Source organism: Tyto alba, unplaced genomic scaffold (genome assembly GCF_018691265.1).
Source record: "Tyto alba isolate M040663 unplaced genomic scaffold, T.alba_DEE_v4.0 Super-Scaffold_100000100052, whole genome shotgun sequence".
NCBI lineage: Eukaryota > Metazoa > Chordata > Aves > Strigiformes > Tytonidae > Tyto > Tyto alba.
The window spans coordinates 851,055-874,875 of NW_024881264.1; the positions used below are offsets into that span (position 1 = coordinate 851,055).

At 46.5% G+C, this 23,821-nt stretch overlaps 1 protein-coding gene across 4 annotated transcripts; it reads left to right on the top strand.

The window, feature by feature from the left end:
• Positions 1-12,063: 12,063 nt before the first annotated feature.
• Positions 12,064-23,185, top strand: LOC122154318 (secretogranin-1-like). 4 transcript variants are annotated; one of them, XM_042801848.1, is made up of 6 exons: positions 12,476-12,494; positions 16,769-16,812; positions 17,921-17,998; positions 18,112-18,205; positions 19,894-21,632; positions 22,768-23,185. In XM_042801848.1, the coding sequence occupies exons 2-6, from the start codon at positions 16,810-16,812 to the stop codon at positions 22,849-22,851; spliced, it is 1,998 nt and encodes a 665-aa protein (XP_042657782.1). In that variant the 5' UTR covers positions 12,476-12,494; positions 16,769-16,809; the 3' UTR covers positions 22,852-23,185. The 4 variants fall into 4 exon arrangements, with proteins under 4 accessions (XP_042657777.1, XP_042657791.1, XP_042657782.1 ...); XM_042801843.1 differs by lacking the exons at positions 12,476-12,494; positions 17,921-17,998 and adding an exon at positions 12,064-12,203; XM_042801857.1 differs by lacking the exon at positions 17,921-17,998 and having other exon boundaries at positions 12,471-12,494.
• Positions 23,186-23,821: the final 636 nt, after the last annotated feature.

Here is a 23,821-nt window from a genome sequence, read left to right on the forward strand (position 1 = left end):
TCTTGGAGGATTGGGGGGAGGAGGTGATCTCCGACACCAGCCACGAGACATTCCCTCGCATACCGCGATGGCAACGACAGTCACCACCAATATAATGAAAAATCCCAACAGCAGGGCGGCGCACACGGGATCGTCCCCTACTCCCATCTTCCCAAGATTGCAATCCAGCGGGATCAGTAAGATTAGTGGGATAGTCCAGCCCCAGGCTAGCGGCTTGACCGAGGAAGGTCCAAGTGCGCAATGAGCGGAAGTTTCTCTTCCACCCAGAATGCCTGTGCTGCCTAGATCTGGGCGGGCCTGGCAGTTGTTTTTGCCATCCGGGTATAGCCGAACTTTCGAGACCCTCCAACAACACATGCGCTTTGGACTGGGGGCGTGGAAATCCATCTTCCTGCTGTGTATGTGGACCCTGACTCCTGATCCCTACAGACCAGGCAGGTTCGCCACTCCCGCTCTCACTCTTGTACCTCCGATACCGCGAAAACAATGGAGCGTGCTTATGCATGGGCAGCAATTTATTGTGCAGCCTCGATGTTGGTAGCCCTCACTTTGTTTGCCTTTTTTACTACATATCTTTTGCCCTTGTAAATGTTCCTCTTTCAAGTACCCATGTAGTTGTATCTGCTTATGTAAACCACCATCTCCTTTGGTTAACCATGTTGAAAATTCTGTTATAGGTCTTTTCGGCGGTTTTGGTACTGGCTGTTTTACTTCTGTCACATCTTTTACTTGGATTCTCTTCTTCCTACTAAAATATCTCCATCCACCCTTCTGTCTTTGGGAAAGCAAAGCCACTCTCATGTTGGACATAACAGTAAAGCACTTGCTGCACAAATTTGCCACTATTAAAGCAAACCATACCAGGATGATTAGCAGAGGTCCGGTATAACATATACTCCCACCTCTCATGCCTATGGGGTTGCAGCCCACAGCTGAGAAAAAGGTCTTCTTGGTGGCGAGCACAGAGGTTAACCCGGTCTTGCCCTCTACTGTTTAACAAATCCGTGTGTTAAGAGTTAGTCAATTCAAGTGCAGCTCCTTTGTAGCCACTTCCTTTGTTTCTAAGCAAAGCAAAATTTTGGCACTTTCCGATAGTGTCCTCCCATCAACTCTCAGGGACATCACAAATTCTGGGGACTAACCTCTTTTTCCCCGTAAATCAAGGTTACAGTTCATGCCCCTTCCCTATACAGTTATAAGACAATTTTCTCCATCTGCAAGAAATACCACATCCGGTAACACATTTCACATTCACACAAAACCCACGCTTCATGACATCCATACATACACTCGAGACAAGGTATTACCCAATTAGGTTGATTTTCTAGCAATGCCTAATTGACTCCAAAATGCTCATAATCTGTTACCAAAAGCCACTCTGTAACATGTCTGTCAGTTAATGCTTGGTAAACTCCAGCTTTTCCCTGACAGTTTTTTTGTTTGTTTGTTTGTTTTTTTGTTTTTGTTTCCTTATACAGCAAGTAAGTAAATGAATAAGTAAATTTTCACAGTGTTACCTCTGAGCCCAGTTAAAAACCCAGTCAAACCACTGGTTAAGAGTCATTCAATCCCCTCCTGATGAATTTACTTAGTCCTTTGAGGGTGACTTGTAGTTGGTCAGTTGATGGTACCACAGTCCACTCCTGAGGCTTTTCCACCGGTCCTTTTCCTCAGGAGGCAAGAGTCCACCCCTTTTCTTTTGTTCGGATCGCTGTCTCGGTGGTCAGCAGCACCCGAAATGCACCTTCCCACTCGGGAGTTAATGATTAATCTTTCCACACTTTTATCAATACCCAATCACCTGGTTTTACATTGTGGATATTAAAAGCCAATAGTGGTATTTGAGGCAGAAGTCCTTTCTTTCTTAATTTCATTAAAGTGTTACCAATTCTTATTACATACTTTCTTACATATTGATCTCCTACTTCAGGGATGACAATATCCCTGTCATTACTCATACATGGTAATCCAAGCATCATTTCATAGGGAGAAATACCCAGGTCTGTTCGTGGCTGAGTATTGATCCTTAATAAGGCCAATGGCAGGCATTTAATCCAAGACATCTGAGTCTCAATCATTAACTTAGTCAAGGTTTGTTTTGAAGTTTGATTCATTCTTTCTCCTCTTCCAGAACTCCGAGGATGCCATGGGGTGTGCCATGCCCATTCGATCCCTAAGGCTTCAGATAGCTGTTGTATATAATTTTTAAAATTAAATGTGTTCCTCCGCCCAAGTCTATTCTTTCTATTAATCCATATCTGGGGATAATGTTTTCCAGTAACACCTTGGATACCATGCTTGCCATTGCCCTTGGTGTGGGGGATTGCTTCCACCCAATGAGTTAAGTGAGCCACTAATACCAACAAATACTTTCACCCTTGTATTTGAGGTAGCTCTGTTAAGTCTACCTGGAGGCTTTGTATGGCTAGCTCCTATTCCCCAGCCACCCTTTTTTTTTTATCTCATTACCTTTTTGTTCACTTTTTAACAAATCAAACATCGATCAACTAGTTGTTTAGCCACCATATATATATTCCTATACACCCATATTGTCTAAGGAAATGATCACAAAGTGATTGTGTTCCCCAATGTATTTTCTAATGTATTAATGACAGAATTTCTCATGATCTGAATTTCTCATGATCTTGTTTTGTTTAACATCTGCCTTCCATCTGCTAAAGTCCATTTTCCTTCTGAATCTTTTCCCCCCTTATTTTTAAGTATATCCTTTTCTTGTTCTGTGAAATTTGGGGCTAAATTCTCATAATCCCCTGGTATTATTACCAATAAAACTACCAATGATGATTCTGTAGCTGCTTCTCTGGCTACTTAATCTGCTAAATTATTCCCCCTTATTTCCATTGATGCTCCCCTCTGATGTCCTTTCACATGCACAATTGCAATTTCTGTGGGGAGCTTCAGGGCTTCTAAAACTTCTCTGATCAGCCGCTCGTGTACTAGCTCCTTCCCTTTTGTATTTATAAGCCCTCTTTCTTCCCATATTTTTCCAAATGTGTGGACCACTCCAAATGCATACTTTGAGTCTGTGTACACTGTCCCTTCCTTATCTCTCAAATATACCAATGTCTGTTTTAGGGCATAGAGTTCACAGACTTGTGCTGACCACCCAGCAGGTAATTTCCCCTTTTCAAACACTTCCATCTTCTGCCTCTCGATAATTACATAACCCAATATTTTTCCTTCTAGGCATCGAGAGGACCCATCAATAAATAGTTTTTCTCTATAGGGCAAAGGTTTATTTAACAGATCTTCTCTTATTTTCGTTTGATAATTTATAAAATCCAAACAGTTATGCTCTGGTTCCTAAATATCCTCCCCGATTCTCCTCCCATAATTCTAGTAATTTAACCACTAGTTTTCCTTCACCCAGCACCACACCTATTCCTAATTGCACTTGTAAATCTCTACCTAGCAAATTACATCCTACCCCTGGCATTAACAACAAATCATTAACAGCATATTGATCTTCCCCTTGTATTAACACATTCTTTATAACTGGGACCAAAAACCCCTTCACCTTTAGCCCCTACAGCCCAAGTTGTATCTTTTACATAATCTTCCTCCTGGGGTCTTAATTTCAAATTTATCAAGGGCTCTTCTGTTGGTATATCCCCCAGGAGGTAGAGTCCCTGACACCCCTAGTGATTACCACCCTCATCCTGTTGGGTTACTTCAAACACCAACAGGTCCCGTATTCTCTGGGGGCATTCTTGTTTATAATGCCCCCCCTTCCCACAATGAAAACATTCCCTTGTGATTTCCCTAGCCAGTGGTGCCTCTTGGTTCCGCCTTCCCTTTCATTCCCTTGCCTGTTTCAAATTTGTGATTTCCCGTCTGAGATTCCTTGTGTTTGTTTCTAACAGCTTCTTGTGCAGTTATCATAGTTTTAGCTTTAGTTTTAGCCTCTTCTTCATCCTTCCTAATATCTACTTTCTGTGCTTCTCTCAGGAGTTCCTCCAGACTCTTATTATAATGACCTAGAGTCACTCATATCTCTCCTCCGCTCTTGTTCATTCTGATTCCACTGCAGAGGGGTTACAGGGAGTTTCCTTTCCCCGGGTATCCCCTGCTGATTTTCTCTCTCCCATATCCACATTCCAACCGTTCTGATCATCTGTCTTTCTTCAGGAGAGAAAAAAATTCCCGTAATCGACTGCATCTCCTCCCATGTATATATATACACTGGGTCCCAAAAATTGATCAGTCTTCTCTGACAGCCCCACAGGGTCCTCTAATAACCTCCTAAATTCATTCTTATACGCTCTCACTTCTACATTAGTGAGCGGCACATCCACAAATCCCATCCCCCCTTGAATTCCTGCCGCTGGGACTTCCCCGCAAGGGATTAACCCTAGCCGCCCCGTGCTCCCTTAAACGATTTCCCTTAAATCATGTACGAGCCGGTATTTCCCATTTGGTTTCTTTACAGGCAGAATGGGGGTGTTAAAGGGTGACATACAAGGCTCTAAGATTCCTTGTGCTAATAATCGATCAATTTCTGGTTTTAATCCTCTCCGTCCGTCTAGGGAAATGGGATATTGCTTTACCCTCACAGGTATGTGGGGTTCAGAAACTTGGATTTTAATCGGTGGGATTTCCAGTCTACTAATTGTGTCCGGAGAGTACCAGACATCGGGGTTAATTTGTTTTTGCTCATCCACGGTCAAAGGATAAGTAGACACTGTTAGCTCTTGATTTTTCACTTTAATTTCTAATTGTAATTCAACAATTAAATCTCGTCCTAGCAGATTAAATTCTGCTTCAGGGACGAGCAAGAGTTCACCCATTCCAAATTTATTTTCAGTTTCGAATACCACATTTTTGATTTTGTTTACTTTAAATGGTTCTCCTTTTGCCCCAATTACTTGTACTTTTTCCGGGGAAATTTTACATCCCTCAGGTATTTGTTTAATAGTCGATTTTTCAGCCCCAGTGTCTACTAAAAAGGTGAACTCTTGTTTATGGGGACCTATTTTTAATTTTATCAAGGGCTCATGATGACTCCGGTCCCCTAAGATATAGAGCCCCTGGCTCTCCTATTCCGTTTTCAATATTTCCTCATCCCTGATCCTTTCTCTGCAATTCTTCTTTATATGTCCCTTCTTTCCACAGTAAAAACAACATCTCTGTTCCTTCTTTACTACTACGTTCCCTTGTTTCGTTCCAGCAGATCTGTGTTTACCAGTTCGTCCTTTACGATCCTCTCTGACCGCTGCTACCATCATTTTTACTTGTCGCTTGCTGCTCTCTTTCTCTCACCTTACATAGACTTTCTGAGCTTCTCTCAATAATTCATCCAACCCTCTATTCTGCCAGTCTTCTAACTTTTCAATCTTCTTTCTGATATCTTCCCATGATTTTGCCACAAACTGAGTTTTGAGGAGTGCTTGCCCTAAAGGGTCGTCTGGATTTACCCCAGAATACAGCTGAAGGGCTTTCCTCAGTCGTTCCAGCCACTCAGTAGGGCTCTCATCTTTCTTTTGCATTTCATTAAATGCTTTATTAATATTCTGGCCACAGGGTACTGCTTCTCTAATTCCCTGAATTACTATAGTTCTCAGGTCCTGCATATGAGTTCTATGCACCGGATCCTGATTATCTCTATTAGGTCTTTGGAGTGGCCATTTAATATCCGCTTGAGGTCCCTGGGCATGTTGAGCATCCCACAGTCTCATTCCTGCTCGTCTAATCATATCTCTTTCCTCGGTAGTAAATAATTGACCAAGGATAGATTGCATCTCATCCCAAGTATAAAGGTTTGGTCCAAAAAATTGATTTAATCTTTCTGCCACTCCGAGTGGGTCCTCAATTAAGTTTCCGATCTCGGTTCTTTTTAAAATCTCGTAGGTCAGCCGAGTTTAGGGGTACGGAAATATATCCGATCACGGGTTGAGGTCCCCCCATGGGTATTTCCCTTAGGGGGTACATCTGAGCTGCCCCTTTTTGGCTTCTAGTTACACGTCTAGGAGGAGGGGGAGACTCTTGTTCCGACTCCGGTGGGGGAGTGGGCGCTCTGGGGACCTCTGGAGGGGCTGTGGGAGCAGGAGGGGAAATGTAAGGAGGGGGGCTTGGAAGGGTTTCGTCTAACCCTTCCTTCTTTTTCTTTTGTTTAGTTTATTTCATTCAGCGGGTAAAGTCTAGCTCCCAGTCTTTTTAGCCACACTCCCGCATACTGACTTTCTTCCGGGTTAAGGGGTTTTTTATTATTAACCCAGAGATTTAATTGTTGCCTTATCCAATCTTCTTCTGACCCGCAGACTGGCCAAAAGACATTTTTAGAAATCTTCTTCCCTCCCCATATCTTAGTACAATATTCTATCATTTTCTGCTTATCTTTCCCTAGTGTTCCAGGGAAATATCTCCAATTGTCTAAGATATATGCCAGAGGGGTATTCTTAGGTACAGTGGGTACCCTTCCCATGGGAGTCGAAGGCTTGCTGCCCTTCGCCCCCATCTTCTGGATTATCCACAAACACACACTCACTCGCTCCCCTTGTTCCTGGCCCAGTCCCTCGCGGGAAATGGGAAACGCAGTACTTAAGGGTCCGCACTCGCTTGGTTCAGTATATCGAACCTCTCATTCGCTATAATCCAGGAAACCCAATCCCGCCCGAACGGTAAACCCGCGAACAAATTCGCAATATACTTACGCATCCTGCGTCTTCGTCCGGACTCCCGTGCACAGAATTTTTATGGGATTTTACCGGTTTCTCCTTTGCTCATTATTCTAGAATTTAGGTTCGTCGGTAAGGATGGGGTGGGCTATCAGTCGCGGGGCCGCGGATTGCCGCGGGGCGCCTCCCCGGAGGACAGAAGCCCACCGTTCCTTATCCGAGTCACGGCACCAGAAATTGTTATAAATTGAGACCACAATGGATCATAATCCAATTATAATTTTATTAATTATAGCAAGTAGAATATGAGCAAAGACAGCGCTGGACGACAGGGGAGTCTGCGCTCCGCCAACTGCCGTACTGATCAGTTCAAACAGTTCCTTTTTATACATTTTTACATTCGTGGTTGTCTTTGATCAGTACCCCTTCTGCTTGCACAAGTATCTGGTTTGTGTAAGCAATTGCGGTTATCTTGTCTCACGCGGTCATCTTGTCTCACAGGTTATCTTGTCTCACACAAGCGGTGTCTGGCAGCTATTTGCATAAGCAGTTTTTCTGTCTTTTGCCGCCTAACCTTTACATTGAGCTTAACATAAATTTCAATAAACAATACCCTTAGTTCATAGTTTCTTACATGTGTGAAGATGTTCCTGTGGAAAACCTGGGATGTGGAGGAAATGGTTGTGTTTAGACTTGGTCTTCCCGCTCTCGCTTACCTGTGTTTTGGGTTTGGCTTGGTTTTGCTTTTTTTTTTTTTTTTTTTTTAAATTCTGGTGATATCTTTACATAGGCCCTGAAGGTTTGTATCAGCTGGCATAGGGCTTTTTCCATAAGACCATAGCAGAGTCTGTGCATATATTTTCAATAACCCTTAACAATTATGACATGTCATATAGGCATATTTTAGAACTCTTTTCAGTTTGGCCATATAACATTTGAACTTGTTTCTGTGGTATAGATGTGTATCACTGGAGAGCTGGAGTTAGAAGGATCCTGCGTGGAAGAGGGTTACAAGTGAGCAAAATCTTTTTTTAAAGAAGACCGAGAAAGGCAATTCAAGAAGAGTCAGCCTGAACTCTTACGGTTTTCTTGGTTCTGAAATAGAAGTAACCTGTAGATTCTTTAGATTTTCTTTGAAGAAAGTCTTTGAGACTAAAGAGTATCAGTTGGTTTCTAGCAGTTTCTGTACTGCCTAAGAGCACATGGCATGAACAAAACCCCACTGTGTGAGGTACTGTAGAACTATAGAAAGTAAAAAAAGATAGTTGCCCACACTGCAGAAATTACACATCTGTACCACACAGGGTCTCTTCACAGCTCCTCTGTCTCTCAACTGGAGCTCAGTTTGCTGGCCAGTTCATTGATACCATGCACTAAGGCCACGGGCAGTTCAACTTTCAGGGGAAGAACAACCTGAAAATATTTCAGTGGAGGCAAAATATGTGCATTTTAGTTTTAAATTGGAATCTGGTTATTGTGTAAATACAGAATTAAATGGTTTTATATCTTGGTGGATTCAGGCAATTTGCATCCTGTGGACTCAGTTCTGCTGGGAGGGTGCATTTTTTATCACTATTGGGTTTTGGATGACAGAGAGGCTAAACCGAAATATGCAGACTGACCACCCATTACAAGTCACAAACTGTACCAGCCCAATCTGCCCAAGCACGGGCTGCTGCAAGGTGTGCTTAGAAGCATTTTGGCTTAGCTAATAGCAGTATCATTTAATTTCCCATGGATTCAGCTCAAGCAGACACTGTTTCTGATACCTCTGTCCCTGTTGTTTGTCAGATCCTCCTGTAACTCCACAAGCAAGCTCTATTCTTCAGCATCACTGCAGGTGTCTGGTACAGGATAAATAGTCTTTGCTCAATAAGAAGGAGGAGGTCTGAGTGTGGTCCTGGCTGCTGCACCTCACAGAAGTTGGAGGCGTGCAAAGATTTTAGGGTGTATATGGGCATATGCACCCCTTAAAAGTTTTTCCTTCTGCTTTGCCAGCAGCACAGACAAGATCCAGCTGAGCACTGGCCTGTTCCCTCTCCAGTGGACATGCCTGATGGATTTTAGCTCCTCTGAAGTCCATCACCATACAAACAAAGTGATGAGCTGGGCACCAGATCCTGCCTCACTGTAGAGCTACTAAGAATGAAATTCCTGTGGCATTGTTCAGCTACATGTTGCACCAGCTCTAAGACACTGTAACAGTTGGTATTAGTGAGTTATGGGTAAATATATATACAGTAACATATAGTGACAGCAAAGCCTAAGCATTTGTCCAACTCTGTTACTGTTATGCTGCAACCAGCATTGCCTATGCATGAGACCTCTGAAAGGATTTTTGCGGCCATTCGTGAAGCTGGAAGGACGGTGTCCCTTGAGGTGCTGGCTTTTCAGATTTGATTGGTGTTTTTCTCCAGATCCATCCCCTTAGCACCTTCTGAATGGAAGAGATGACTTTGTTCATGAAACGGGCTGCAGGATTTTCATTCCATGAAAACTAATTGGCAGCTAAGAATGAAGGTAATCCCACTAGCACATCTAATTAGGGGAGAGCAATACTTATATTCCCCAAGCAGTCTCCTCTCGGCTTAGAAGGAGCTCAGACACGTAAACTCGCTTGTCATCATTTGAAGTTCTAGCTTCTAGCATGAGCCAAACATTTTTTTTTTTTTAAGTGTTTGTATTTGAGAGAATCCAGCAGGATAAATACTGTTTATTCATAGAGCGATAGATTGTCACAACATTATGAAGCGTGTACATCACTGCAATTGAAGTTCTGACACATCTGAGAAGGGAGGTTGGGGTGTGCCACTCACAACCGATGGAGTGAAATATGCCATTGCCTGCTGTAATCCTGATTTAATGCAGTCACATCTCTTTCCTAATCTGAGAGGAAGCTTGTGCCAGCTGATACCTGGCTGTAAAAGTCCATGTGAAGCAACATTGCTTTGAAAACACAGGCTGACTTAATTTAACTGTGGGCAAGGTGCTTGGATTCTCTGTGTCTGGTTTTCCAGCACTGGCAGAAGAGTCTGTGGGATCATGTTTTGAAATCCTAGGCTTGGGTGCTGAAGATGGAGTTAGGTATGTACTCCATTCAGTACTGCCCTTGCTCCTGGCACAGACCTCTTGGGTGATGGTTCTGTAAAACTGGCAAATCTTCATAACCCGGATTCTGATCAATTCTGAATACATTAACATGTGCTCCCGTGTGGACCCTGATACAACTGATGGCAAAACATGCCCCGACAGTGCTTTAACATCTTCTCTTACCAACGGCAAATACAGAACTTCTGGATTCTTTGGGATCAGCCCACACAGTGCTAAGGTGAGGGAGCGTTTCAGAGAAATCCTGTGAATCCTATAAATCCTATAAATAAACCAACCAGCACAGAGGAAACAGCCATTGAGGCCTCGGTGATTGCTGCTGCAGTGCAAAGGATGGATTAAAAGCCACATGGGGCGGGAGTGTGGGACTGCTTAATCTCAGCTGTCTGTTCTGCAGCAAGAGGGCTCCTGTAGTGGTGGTTATACCGACTCTCAACAGGACTTGTGCGATACAGCTACTTAGTACAAATGCCTCATAGATACTAAAATAGCCTGCTATTTTTATTCAGCACTTCTGTATCAGTTGCCCCTTTTGGCAGTCGTGTCCAAGATAAGTATAGCCAAGCAAATGCTGGAGTGAAGCAGTTACACGAGGATAACCGGAGTGCTATTTGTACACCTGGGGAAGCAGAGAATGCTTAAAAGGCAAATGTTTCACCTAAAGTTCTTTCTCGTGACCAGCTGAGGAGGTTGAGGCCAGGCTGAATCCTCACACAGACAGGGAGGACATGGAGCACCTGGAGCCAGTGAAATTGTTCTTTTGAATAGTCTTTTGAATCAGGTTCTCCACTTCCCACAGTCAAGGATGGTGATTTCCAAAGAAGCATCTGCCCATGGAGATGGGGCTTGTATAGGCGATACGAGACTGACATGAAGGAGAGGGAGGTTGAAGAAGCAGAGAAGATGCTGCAGTGTTAATTTGCTTTTCATGGTGGCCATGGGTTCTTTTATTTTTCAGAAACTTATCTGAATGCAAGGTGAACAAGGTATCTGGCTTTGCCTTCTGGAGTTCGAGGCTGTCCTCTGAAACAAGCTTTGAATGGAGCTCAGGTTCCTGGCTCCCTTTATGCACAGATGGAGCTGCATGTGAGTTTTACTGGAGTGTTGTGTCCTTGTGTCCTGTTTTATATGTTTAAAGGCTTTATGTTTATAGCAGCCTGGCATTGTTAAGACACAACGTAATAGTCACTACACAGAATGGTAATAGAGATAACTGCCATTTTGATGGGTAGATCCATTGTCCTCCACCAACACTGGCAATTAGAGGGCCACCTGCTTAGTGCTGAAAACAAACAAAAAAGAACAACTGAAAAATACACATAATTTGGAGATGGCCCTCTAAGAGTTAATTAAAGGAAAAGCAAAACAAGTCCTAGTCTTACGATGTCTTTGCCTGGCTCTGATGGGAACTGGGAGAAGCATTTAGACTTGCTCTGTGGAATGCTCAGCTTGTCATTTGTGCTTTCCAGTCCATCAAGGACTAACTGGGACAGTGGGGGGCTGTTTAAGAAAATTATGTAAAGCTTGATCTCTGTAGGTTTGCTCTGGCTCCCTAAGAGCATCATCACAGTAAGTAAGAGGTTTGCCTGTGGAGATGGACGCGAGGAGCCGTGATTTCCCCAGTAAAACATATGAGGAACACTGCGTGACATTCACTCACCAGACAACCTAAGTACAGGGACCACTTTTCACTCGTTCTCTGGTTCTGGGTTTGCCGTGTGTGGGGCAAACCTATTTGAGTAGAAGGGGCAGCAACCTCGCAGTGAAGAAAAGTCTGTAAAGGCTTTAACGGGGAAGGGATGTGGAAACGCAGCGGTGATTTCTTGTGAAAGCTGTGCCAGAGGGATGGATTACCGCACCTCCTCCCTGTAGGTAGGGGCTCAGCATCCTTTGACTGTGGGAAAGACCTGAGGATGATACCTCATCCTCTGAGCTGGAGAAAGCGGCAGGGAGACCCTGCTTTTCTCCTTTTCTGAAGGGATGGCGGGGCGGCGGAGCGGGGGCTGTAAAGGGGTATTAGGAATATTAAGCGGGGAGGGGAGGAGGAAGAAGAGATGCGGTGGTTGCAAAGGAAGGGGAAATGAGTTCAGCTTTCCCAGCCGGGGAGAAATGTCCCCCCACGCTGGCGAGCCGAGGGGTTGGAGAGGGGGGCGAGGTGGCGGGATGGGGGTCCCGCGGCTGCCGGGGGTGAGGGCGAGGCGGGAGGAGGGGAGGGGGGGGGGCGGTGGCGGCACCGCCCCCGGGGGCTCGGAGTGACGCAGGCTCCCGGAGGGGCCCCCCGCCCGTCTCCTCCGCCCCCGCTCCCCCCCTTTAAATAGCGGCGAGCCGAGCCGAGCCGAGCGGAGCGGAGCCGAGCGGAGCCGAGCCGAGCCGAGCCGAGCCGAGCCGAGCCGAGCCGAGCCGAGCCGAGCATGGGGCCGCTGGCGCTGCTCGGCCCCCTGGGCGCCGCCGCCCTGGCAGGTGAGCGGGGGCGCGAGCGCGGACCGTCGGGCTCCGTCAGCGGCGGGTCCGGCGGAGCCCGCCCTCGCCGTGAGGGAAAGGCGGGTAGAACCCCCCCCACCACCACCACCCGGGGGGGGACGGTTTAGCGGGGAGTGGGGTGAGGTTTTGCCTCTGAAAAGAGGTGGGAGCCCCCTCCTTTCCGCCCCCCCCCCGCGCGCTCTCGGAGGGGTGACGCCATCAGCGGGTGCGTGACGTCACGCCCAGCCCGCTCCGCGTCACCCCGCGGTCGCCCCTGCGAGGGGAGGTGAGGTAAGGCCCGGGGTTTGGGGAAAGGGCGCGGGGGGGTCCGCCCGGAGCCGTACCGGCCTCAGCCCTCACGCTGCGCCGGGGCCACCCGCCTCCTGCTCATTTTATTTTTCTCCTCCAGAGCGGTTTCTTTCCACACAGACTCCTCGGTGTCATCTTATTCGAGCGGTGCTGGTAGCTTGTTGCCAGCTGGTTCTCCATACTTGGAGGTGGTTGTGAAGTAGCAGGTCTGTGGCTTTAGCGTAACGGAAAATCTTTTTTTGGCATGCGGCGTTAAATATTAAAACCACACTGTGAAATGAGGATTAAACGCACTAGGATGAGGTGATCGCTTGCCTTTACAGCTTTTTATGCGTGCTACATCATTTCTTGCACGAATTGGTGTCATTCTGGGTTGACTATATTTGGCTTTAGGTATGTTAGAGGTCTCCACACGGAAACGCTTCTGGGACTTGTACAGAAACTCATATAATGAAGTCGACTACCTTCAAGTGCCTTTATAATAATCACAGGGGAGGGTGGAAGATGGGGGGAGAGACCCCAGCCCAGAGAAGCTCACCAGGCTTATTTCACAGATATCGTGGGGATTTTTTACCACATATTTTTTCCCGTTCACGCCATCAAATCGGTAAGGTACTTCTTTATGTCCTTTTTGGCTATTTTGCTTTCAAATGTTAGCCAGAATCTATGAACTAAGGAGTTTGGGGCTGGAAATCAGTGAAACATTAACTTCAAGAACTCTCTAGTGCTCCTTCTGCAAATCAGTGTGCCAGTTTCCATGATCTTTCCTAGGGAGGGTTTTTGCTGGCATTTTGATGAGCAATGGCACTGCATTGAGTCATCGGCTTTAATGAAACAAAGCCATGTGGGGGTTTCATCAGGGACCCACCAAAGGATCCGTCCCAGTCTTGGAGATGTAAGCAAAAGCCACGTGAATTTGTCCTGCATTTCTCATCCTTTTTTTGGTGATCTTCATCAGCTCTTAGCACTTCAGCAAAACCAAATAAACTGATCGTAACTGCCTAGGCAGATTTGGTTTGGGGAGGGGAAACCAACCCAGACCTCTGCTTTGCTTCATGGGTCTGTGATCTGATTTTTCTGCACGGGCAGGGGAAGGGTTTCCATCTCAGTGTGCGCTCTGCCTTTGTGTCTGCTGCGAAACCCCACGGTTGTACCGTCTGCTGTGTCCCCACCAGCCTGGTGGGTGGTTGCCCTGCCACCCGCCTGTGTCAGCAGTGCTGGGGCGATGGCTTCACCCCTCCTGCGCGCATGTAGAGAGGAAGGCAGAGGTGTTGGCCAGCTGTTCCCAGCTGGCAGGTGGCCCCGAGGGGGCTCTTGCCACCTGGCATGGGCTGGCGTGGCCAGCACCGGTGTAGCGTGGGGCGTGCTGCCTCCCCATGGGCTTCCTATCTGAGCTCTGGCAGAGCTGCTGCCTCAATATATTTTTTTCAGGCTCTGTGATGGATTGGATACTTGTTTCTCCAGGCAGGTTAATATGACAGGTGTCTAATACCATTTGCTTCATCTGACATTGTTATGATAGCCTAATGCTTCCTTTTTTGTGCATGTCAGCTTTCATCATTAACCAAGCACTTGCTTAATGGTCATTAATCTATCTGTAAATCAGTTTGGAAAGACAGAAGCTTTAGAATGAGAGGGGCCAAGGCAGTGAGTACAACCTGACTTTATATTCCTGCAGCCCTGACATAGTGCTCAAGAGGTGGCCCAAAGTTGGCATCTCTAATATCAAAAGATGCTCTGAAATGTGTCTGTTCTGTGCTTTATCAGCTGGGTGTAACTCACAGGAGATCTGTCGTGGCAGCATCACTAAAAGAATAAAATCAGATGTTTGCCCTTGTGCGTGTCATCATTTCTCATGGGCTGGAGGACCAGAGGAGCCTTGTCAAGAAGAGGCAATGAAGTGGGTCATCCCCTCTGCTTACATGTAGGTGGTGACTGTGAGCAGCTCTTGCCGTAAGAGCAGCATCTCCACCCCCCCACCCCCCCCCCCCGCCGTGGGGTTGGGAAAGTGTCCTTTTAGTGGATAACACATTTTTTTTAGTAGAAGGGACTTTGCTGCCAGCCTCTGTCCCCATGTGTACATCTGTCCTTACCCTCTGTGCTCAGATGGAGGATGCAGGCAGGTTAGGCTGCAGCGGCGTCAGCTCTGTGCGGTGTGGTAGTTACTTGCATATTAGGTTAGTAAATAAAGTAACCTAAAGCCTGGCTCAGTCAGCATTGAACGCAAAAGATGGGGGAGAGGGTTGGCTCTGTATAGCACCATCTCCTCCGCACACCACCTGGCGTTCTGGGGAAGTGATGGGGTAGGGCTGTAGTGCTATTTTAGGGGAATCCCTTCTGTGCTATCCTCATGTGGGTTCCCTTCTCTGCTCGCAGTTGTATACGCAGAGAAGAGGCGGGGGCTGGAGGAGCACATTCCTACACGTGTTTGGGGGAGCAAAAATAAAGGACAGTAGAAATACCAAGAGAGTTATTATTGTACTGTGTTCAGTTATTACACACAGAGTCAGTGCTCCAGGAGATGTCAGCTTCCCCTGCGCACTCAGAAAAGAAGCAAGGTTTTGCTGCTTTCAGTAGTGCAAGGTGACATGCTCCTGTCTGCTCTGCAGGAAACTTCCTTGGGGCAGTGTTAGTTTTCCTGACACTATAAGGCAAACCGACCCCTTTCATCTCCATCATCTGCTTTGTGTTCATCTGCTACAGAAGGTCTCTCACTGTCCCAACCAAGCAGTATTGCAGAGAGGGTGATAGGTGTATTTAAGATTATCCCGACTTGTGTAAGAACTTCAGAGCTGTACATCTGTGTACTGTGATTTCGTACCATGCGGTAAGTCTTGCTTCTGTGTACTTGGGTGTGGCGGGCAGCCTTGCTTAACTTCACTTCTGCAAATCTCAAGGTGGATGAGAATTGCCATGGTTTATTAATAACGCGCAGCAGCCAAGCTCATTAACCAGCTGGAGACATACTGCAGCAGTGATGGTGAAGTAAAGCAGCATGGAGGTTTCATTTACAACAGCTTATTTCCCAAAGCGAATCACAGAATGGTTTGGGTTGGAAGGGACCTTAAAGCTCATCCAGTTCCAGCCCCCCTGCCCCGGGCAGGGCCCCCTTCCCCCAGCCCAGGGTGCTCCCAGCCCCGTCCAACCTGGCCTTGAACCCTTCCAGGGAGGGGGCACCCACAGCTGCTCTGGGCACCCTGGGCCAGCGCCTCACCTCCGGCACAGGGGAGAATTTCTGCCTTAGATCTCATCTAAATTTACCATCTTTCAGTTTAAAGCCATTATCCCTCGTCCCATCCCCACCCCCTGATCCAGAGTCCCCCCCCACCTCTCCTGTCCCCCTTTTAAGCCCTGGGAGGCCACTCTCAGGTCCACCCGGAGCCTTCTCTTCTCCAGGCTGAACCCCCCCAACTCTCTCAGCCCGGCCTCCCAGGGGAGCTGCTCCAGCCCCCCCAGCATCTTCGTGGCCTCCTCCAACCCCACTCGAGCAGGTCCGTGTCCTTCCGATGTTGGGGGCCACAGAGCTGGACACAGGACTCGTTTACCTTGGACCAGGTACAGCAGAACTGGTGCAAGGAGGTGTTAATTACCCAACGTGTCCTCAGGACACAGAGAGAGACAGGTTGTGCCGCTTTGTTCCGGAGTAGTGTTTTCCACTGGGATTTGCTTTTTTTTTTTTGCTTATTTCTTGGGGTGATAATGGACCACTCGGTGAATGGAAGTTTTCCTGTCCCTTCTGGTTTTGTCTTTCCCTCCAGGAGCTGCCTCCTATCCAGGCAAGACAGGATTTCTCCAGTAGGGTTGAGACAGTAGTTGCTTAAAAGCCATGAAGAATGGTCTTCTACTGGGGAGTTGGGGGAGGGGGGAGCCCAGAGCCCCTTTCAGAAGCCAAAAGGTTCTTTGGGTGCAAACAAGCTCTGCTTGTTTCTTGTCTTCTCTCACCACCAAACAGGTACAACTGCATGAAGACCTGACTTGCAGTAAAGCTCCGATCTTGGAATTTAAGCGTTGCTTCCTACTTTTTGGTGTATATTCTTCTTGTGCGAGAAATGTTAACATGCCTCTTCTCTCACGCTAGGCTGCAACTTTACCTTGCTTTTCCAACCTGAATAAGAAAAGATGTAATGCAAAACGTGTCCGCTTTACTGCCAACCCAAAACTCGAGTAATCTCACCAGACCAATTTGATTGAGGACTCCTGTCAGTGATGCTCGTTGCTAGGATTAATAAGTCTGTAATAACTTGTTTTTCTTCCAGGTGTCAGCGCACTTCCATCAGAAAAAGACCATCTTGAAGAAATGGTGAGTAGCTGTATGTCAAAGCAAATTTCAGAAAATATCAGTCTCATGCTTTCCATATTTTGTCTTTAAACTGTCAGGGTAACACTTTGTTTTTCTTAAGGGTAAACTCTTAAGAGATCATCGGTGATGTGGAACTCGAGAGTCCCTTTAGCTGTCAGAAGATACCTGCGTGCATTTTGGTGCATTTGATGAAAATCAAAACTGGCTTCTTGTGTGGTACTTTTGAAACTCTACATTGTACAGCTGCCCGAAAAATTATCTGAAATATTATTTGATAGTGCATGTTATTGGACTGTAAAAAGTGAGATGACCACTTTGAAGAAAGATTAAATATCTACAATCTATTGTAATGGACTTTCTAGTGCAGTCCTCCCATCTCCTGCTTTGGAAAGAGATTCTTTACCTTGTTTGATTAAATAAATGCCATTAGCTGCTCTCAGCACCTGTAACCTGACAGCAGGTCCTCTCCACTGGTTGAGAGTGTGATCATTTCGATTAGTAAACACCTAGTAGTAACTAAAAAACAGTCAATAGACAAGCAGCTATACTTTGTTGTTTTATTGTCTCCTCCCATCCGGCCTCCCAGATTGTACTCCTGATGATCTGAGTGCTTGCTCACAACCAACAACTTCAACTCTTGACCATCATTCTGCATGAATTTGTACAGAAGAGCTACTTTGGTAGCACTTAGGATTAGAGGAGGTTGCGTGACTTTCCCAAATCAATCCATTTCCTCTGCTTCCAGAAGACGATCCAGTTGAATGTGAAGTGCTAAAAGAGGCAGAGCCTACAGCACACACGCATGAAAAAATGTGGAGCATGTTGTTTAGCAGAGGATATAAAGGCAGGTTTGGTTTATTGGCAAACCAGGCAATACTTCTGGTAACACCTTTGTAGCATCCTCATTTAGACAGATCCTACAGGATGATCCTCATCTTTTGAACGTGTGTTGTGCTGGTTGTTTTTTCTGTAGGGTGCTGTTACCACACGTTTGACTCTCCTTTGTACTGAATAGGGCATTTAATATTTTAAAATGTACAAAAGGAGACTGTTACCTATGCAAACAAAGGGGAGATAAAAAGAGCTAATGACTGTCCTCTTCTTACAGGTATGGGAGCGAGGACCAAAGCACTTGTTGCCCAAATGCACAGAAAGTTGTGGTGGAACTGGGGATTACTCAAAACTTGTAAATATTAGCCTGAATATTGATTCTAAACTAGCTTTCTTCACTAACTGGATCAGAAGTAGGATTTCCATTTTTGCCATGAGCATTTTTTTCTCCTATTTTTTTTCTTCTAGGTAACACGGTGCATAGTGGAAGTTCTGTCCAATGCACTATCTAAGCCGAATGCACCACCAATTAATCCCGAATGCAAAGAAATCCTGAAGAAGAGTAAGTACAGCATTATCTGAACTTGTGAAAGGGTTTTGGTAGATGGGTTCTCATTTGCATTCCAGCTGGTGAACTGTTTTTTCAGTCCGTGCGAAACCGGTGCCTCCGAATTTCAGAATTCTGACTTCCTTCTGTTTCATCTGTCTTGCTCGAAGAGCAAACAGCCTGCCCTGGTAACTGTCAGGGATTCTCGGCTGACATACGTGGCTCTTCCACTTAACCCACCCAGCGAGCCTGCGAGAAGTAGACAAAGTCTTTAGGTAGCCTGAGAGGTCAGGAAATGCGAGCAGGTTTGGCCCACATGCTGAATGCGCCCCGGAGGGCAGGAACTGGCTTCGGATAACTGCCGCTGAAATCGGCAAGGCTCCCGTGCTTGGTGGCAGCTGAATCCCTGCCCAGCTCAGGAGAGGGAAGCCAGCCCAGAAGTGATTTGAGTTTGCGGTCCCGATTCCAGAGGTCTGGCTACGCGTGCTGAACGCTCCCCTTGGAGCTGAGCTCATTCCCACAGCGCGGTGCTCAGCTGCCTCGACGTCGGGGCGCACGCCTGCTGGCTGGCTTGATGACTGGCTGTAGGGAAGCGTGGTTCGGCTTGACGCTGTGCCAAACTGCAGAACGCCCATCTTTCTTCCGCCCCGGGATGTTTATTTGATTACAGAACAATAAAAAGGCTCTTGAACTTACCTGCCAGCAAGAGGCAATGAAACCCGTCTGTCTCCTGCTTGTTTATGGAGGGAATAACGCATGGCCCTGGTACGGTCATCAGATGGGGGTGGGTTTGGGTCTTTGGGAATACATGTATTTGTACCTAACTCAGCCCCGAATTTATAGGAGATGCCGAATGCCATCACTCTTCATGCTTTGTTCGTGACACACGAGTTTTTTTTTCTGAAACTAACAATATTTGCCACGTTTTGAAAAATGAAAGAACACTGGAAGGGGACGTTAAGGACCGTATTTTTGCCATTAGACAGATCTCCTCCAAGAATATCAGACAATAAGAAGCTTTTCAGAAATAATGAGCTATTTTTAAATCTGTGCAGCTATTGTCTGAAAACTTTTATGATTTGTGATCTATTTCTGGTGTTACTCAGACAAAAGTGAAGCAGAAATATCTTCACAGAAATATACTGTTACTGATGTGGTCAGTCAGACTTGCATTTAACATTTTGGAAATAGCAGAAGGAGCATGATTTGATTAAACATAACTATTGTAAAGTAACAGATTTCTTTCTCTTTTTTTTTCAGTCAGTTTAGAGCATTCAAAATTCAGTAAGAGCCCTAGATATTTTCAAATAGCTTGAAATAAATGGTTTTCTTCTTTTATGAATAAGCATATATGATGGGTAAAGCCGACATTGAAAGAACCGAACACAACTCCAGATCCCATTGATTTTTAATGGGAATGAGAGTTAATTTAATTGAATGCTAACAATGTGGTCACAAAGAAGAAAGACAAAGAGGAAAAATTATTCCGGAAGTTTCAGTGTAACTTTTAAAATGCCTAATTAAATTAAAATTAGTTAGTGCTTTTCCAGGCAAGCTTAAAAAATATTAGAAAATGACTGATTTTAAAATTAATCCTGTCCAGATCTTCTTGCTACTCTGGGGAAGCCGGGTGTCTATTTAAACTGAAATAACACTTCAGTGGAGAGTTGGATTATTTCATTATGCTGCTTTTGTTATTGTAGGTGGTAGAAATGACAGACAGAGAAGTGAAAGCAAACAACTTGAAGTGAGGCATTTGAAAGAGCCAGCAGAGATCGAAAAACATCATACTGGGAGTGCGGAGAAAGAACAGAGTCAGGCAGAAGAGAAATCTAAAAAGTACATGAGAGGAAGTGATGAGGAGAAACTTACTCAGGGGGAAGGAAGAAGCAAGGAAGAGGAGGATGGACACCACACAGCTATTCAAGAAGAGAGACTTCATACAGAAGAAAAGAAACAGTATCAGGAAATTGGAAGAGAGGAGAAGAGCTACCACAGTGAAGAAGAAAGCAAAGAGAGCAAGCGTCACGATGAAGAGGTGGAGCATGCTGCTCTCAACAAGAAGTCCCACTCTGGGGGCACGAGCACAGAGGAATCCCCTGATGGGAATGATCAGCACCCCACGGGCCACTGGCACTCAGAGGAGGGAATACAGAGCCCTTACAAAAGGATTCGTGAGGGTGAAGAGGGAGAGGCAGAGGAAGAAAGACGTGAAAAATACCACCGCGAGTCTAAGGAACGTGACTTCTCCCACCAGCGAGAGCGTGAAGAATCTGAGGAGGGTGAAGAAACAGAAGAGGAAGAGCAACCCTACAAACCCAAACGTTCTCATGGGAAGCACAGGATGGGTGACTCCTCCGAAGAGAAGAGGGGCCGTGGTGGTGAGGAAGAGGAGCTGACTGAGGAGTCAAACAGGGAGGAGGCCCATCTCTGGGACGAAAGGAGCCACCGTCAGAAACATCTCGAAGGGTCTGAGCAGCAGCGTGAGAGGAGCGGTTACGATGAGGGGCATGGGTCTGAAGAGGCGGAGGACAAGAGGCACACAGACCAGGGAAGCGAGGAGTACAGGGGCAGGTGGCAGCAGAGCGAGGAGGGCAGTGAAGAAGAAAACAGGAGGCATCGCCACAGCGAGGAAAGTAACGAGAAATGGCGTGATGAGAGGAGACGCCATTCTGAGGGAAGGACGTATCTTGGAGGTGGAAGTGAGGAAGAGCTGGACAGGTATCCCAGCGGTGGCAGCAAGGAGAAGCAGCATCGTGCTGGAGGGAGATACCACTCGTGGGACAGTGACAATGAAGGGTCACAGAAAGCGCACGCTCGAGAGCGCAAAGGGCAGGCCAGAAGGCACGACAGCACTGAGGACAGTGCAGAGCAGCAGCGCTACCCTGGCAACAGCGAGGAGGAGGAGGAGGAGGAGGCGGAAACGAAGCCTCAGAGCAGTGATCAGATGGAAGATGAAAATATGGAGGAGGGAAGATATGCAGAGAGGGAAGAGTACGGAAGCCATCTTGCTGCAGAGAATGAGAAGAGAACCACGGCATCCTACAGCCCTTTCTACCCACTGCTGTGGTGGAAAAGCCGGCACGTTGAGAAGAGGGAGAGCACAGGAGGGCAGGTTCCGGAGGGCAAGGAGGAAGGCAGGCCTACCCTGAATGAGAAGAGCCTTTTCCCTGAATATGATGACTACGACTGGTGGGAGAAAAAGCAAATCCTAAGTGTTCTGAACCGTGGACACACCGAGAAGAGGAATGTTGGCAAAATGAACAGATACGATATGAAGAGGCAATACAACAAGATGGATCAGCTCGCACAACTCCTGAATTACAGGAAGAAATCGGCCGAATTCCCAGAGTTGTACAATTCTGGAGAAGACATGAAAAAACGTCACATAATCAGGAATGACAGAAGGAGCCTGAGCCAGAGGCCACTGACAGAAGAGGAGGTATGTGTACAGGTGTTTCTCTGAAAAGCTGGGGGAAGCTGACTTTACACCTACATTTCTAAATCCAGTCCCAGGGCAGCCGGTAAACTCTGCGTGGAAAAACACAAGATTCACACAGAGAGCCAGATCTTTAGCATTTTTAAAAATCTGCTTCCTTTGAATGAATTCAGTGGTACCTTGTAAAGTAAAGACAACGTGCGTCCTCGTTAGCTTCTGTCTGCTGCAGGATGGGAAGAGAAAGGAGATTTTCTTCCTCTTTGGGCCCTACCTCTCCCTCTAGGGTCTTACAGACTAATAACACAAAGACGTGCCTCGCAGCAGGAGTGGAGAGGCAATTAGCAAGCACCACTTGGTCGGTCAGGTTGTTTCAAACGTACGGTTGAAAATTAAGTTGGACATTTGAGTGAAATTCAGCTGGCCGTTACCAGCCGTAACTGTAGAGTAGAACCTGGCTTGCATTTGTAAGCCTGATTCGTGCTTGTAGTTTCCACCTACGTGAATCCTTTTCTTGGTGGACATCCTGTTCTGCTTCCGTGTCCGGGAAAACGGAGTCTGGACGAGGCAGCTGGTTGCTCCTTACGTATGTCACTGTAGCTGTTGCACCGAGCTGGGCTGGGAGCAGCGGAGGCTTAATGCTAATTTATAGAGAGGTTAAACGCCGTTAGGAAGTCATCATAATAAACAAGAATTGGCTGCATAACTTTTTTTCCCCCCTCCTCCAGCATCTGCTAAGGTGGAGGTGGTGTTCTCGCTGCACACTGCTCGCTGTGTGTTGTGAGCCAGGACCGCTGTGATCGTAGGGTTGTAGCCTCTCAGGGTCTCCTTCACCTTGGGCAGAAGTGACTGCGCGCGGCAGCGGGAGGTCACTGCTACCTAACGGTGCTTTGAAGCTAAAAAAGACCAAACTGTAATTAGGGCCCGCTCGCAGCATTTACTTTCCCCAGCCCTAATTGGGTTGAAAGCAGGAAATTGTACAAATCTCCAAAGTGTGTGCTCCTGCCCCCAGCAATCCGCCCAGGGACCAGTCAGTAGCAGGAGACCTCTGCCTCAGGAGCGGTCTTTGCCTCTCATTTTCATGGAACAAAACATTTGCCAACCTTATTTGATGTGTAAAATGCTCTTTATGTTTTCGCAGGAAAAAGAACTGGAAAACCTGGCTGCTATGGATTTGGAGTTGCAGAAAATAGCTGAGAAGTTTAATGACAACAGGAGAGGCTGAAGTTGATCTGCTTTGGCGTTTCAAAGCTAGGTGTAGCCGTACTCCCAATGCCTGTATTTTGTGGTAAATTCACTGCCACTGGATTGTTGTTTGCCCGAAAAACAGGAAATTCTACTTACTGTCCACTATAGTGTAGTGATCTAGACAGCTGAAGATGTCTTTAATTTGCTGTTATGCTATTGGGATCTGAATAGCATGAATTTTGGTATTATAACCTTTCACGCAAGGCAGATATTTTTAATATGCTTGTGAAAATAATTGTGTTTGTGTTCTTCAGAAATACATTTGCCTGAGTTTGAAATAATAAAAACCGTTGATCTTGGACCAAACTTTCTCCTTGCTTATCTGAGTGACTGGCTTATTGCCAAGTAAGCTGTATCAGGTGGATGGACTGTGGACAAAATGTTCACCTGCGGTTCATCGGTATTTTTTAAGTTACGAGGAGCCTATCTGTGCCTTTGATTTGGCAGTTAGCAGGAGCCTGGCTGGTAAGAAGGAATGCCAGTTAGTTTGCTCCGGTAACCCAGAAACACCCTGTGAATGATTTAGTTCTGGAAACGAGTCCTTAAAGAAGCAAAGAGCTTGCAACACCGAATGGACGCTTCATTTGGAAACCACGCGGCGCTTCAGAAGCAGTGCGTTACGCGGTGGATTGGTTTTGCCAATTAATTTAGTCTGAGTAAGTCTCAGTCCCATTGAATTTAATCGCCGAGCGGCCGTTCCTTGCTAAGGTGTTTTGTGCTTACTGCAGGCGGGCAGGCGGTGGTGAGCGCCGCTGCGGAGCCTGCGCCGCACCGGCGTGCTGCTCACCTTGCACGAGGAGTTTCTCGGCGGGCGCGGGGCAGGACGGGCTCCGGGTCACAAACCGTACGATGCCCTACGTCAGCGGTGTGTGGGAGGAGCCCCTGGGTAATTTTACCACACTACGAAGCAGTGAAAGGAATGCTCCTGTCATTGGTTTCAACTACTG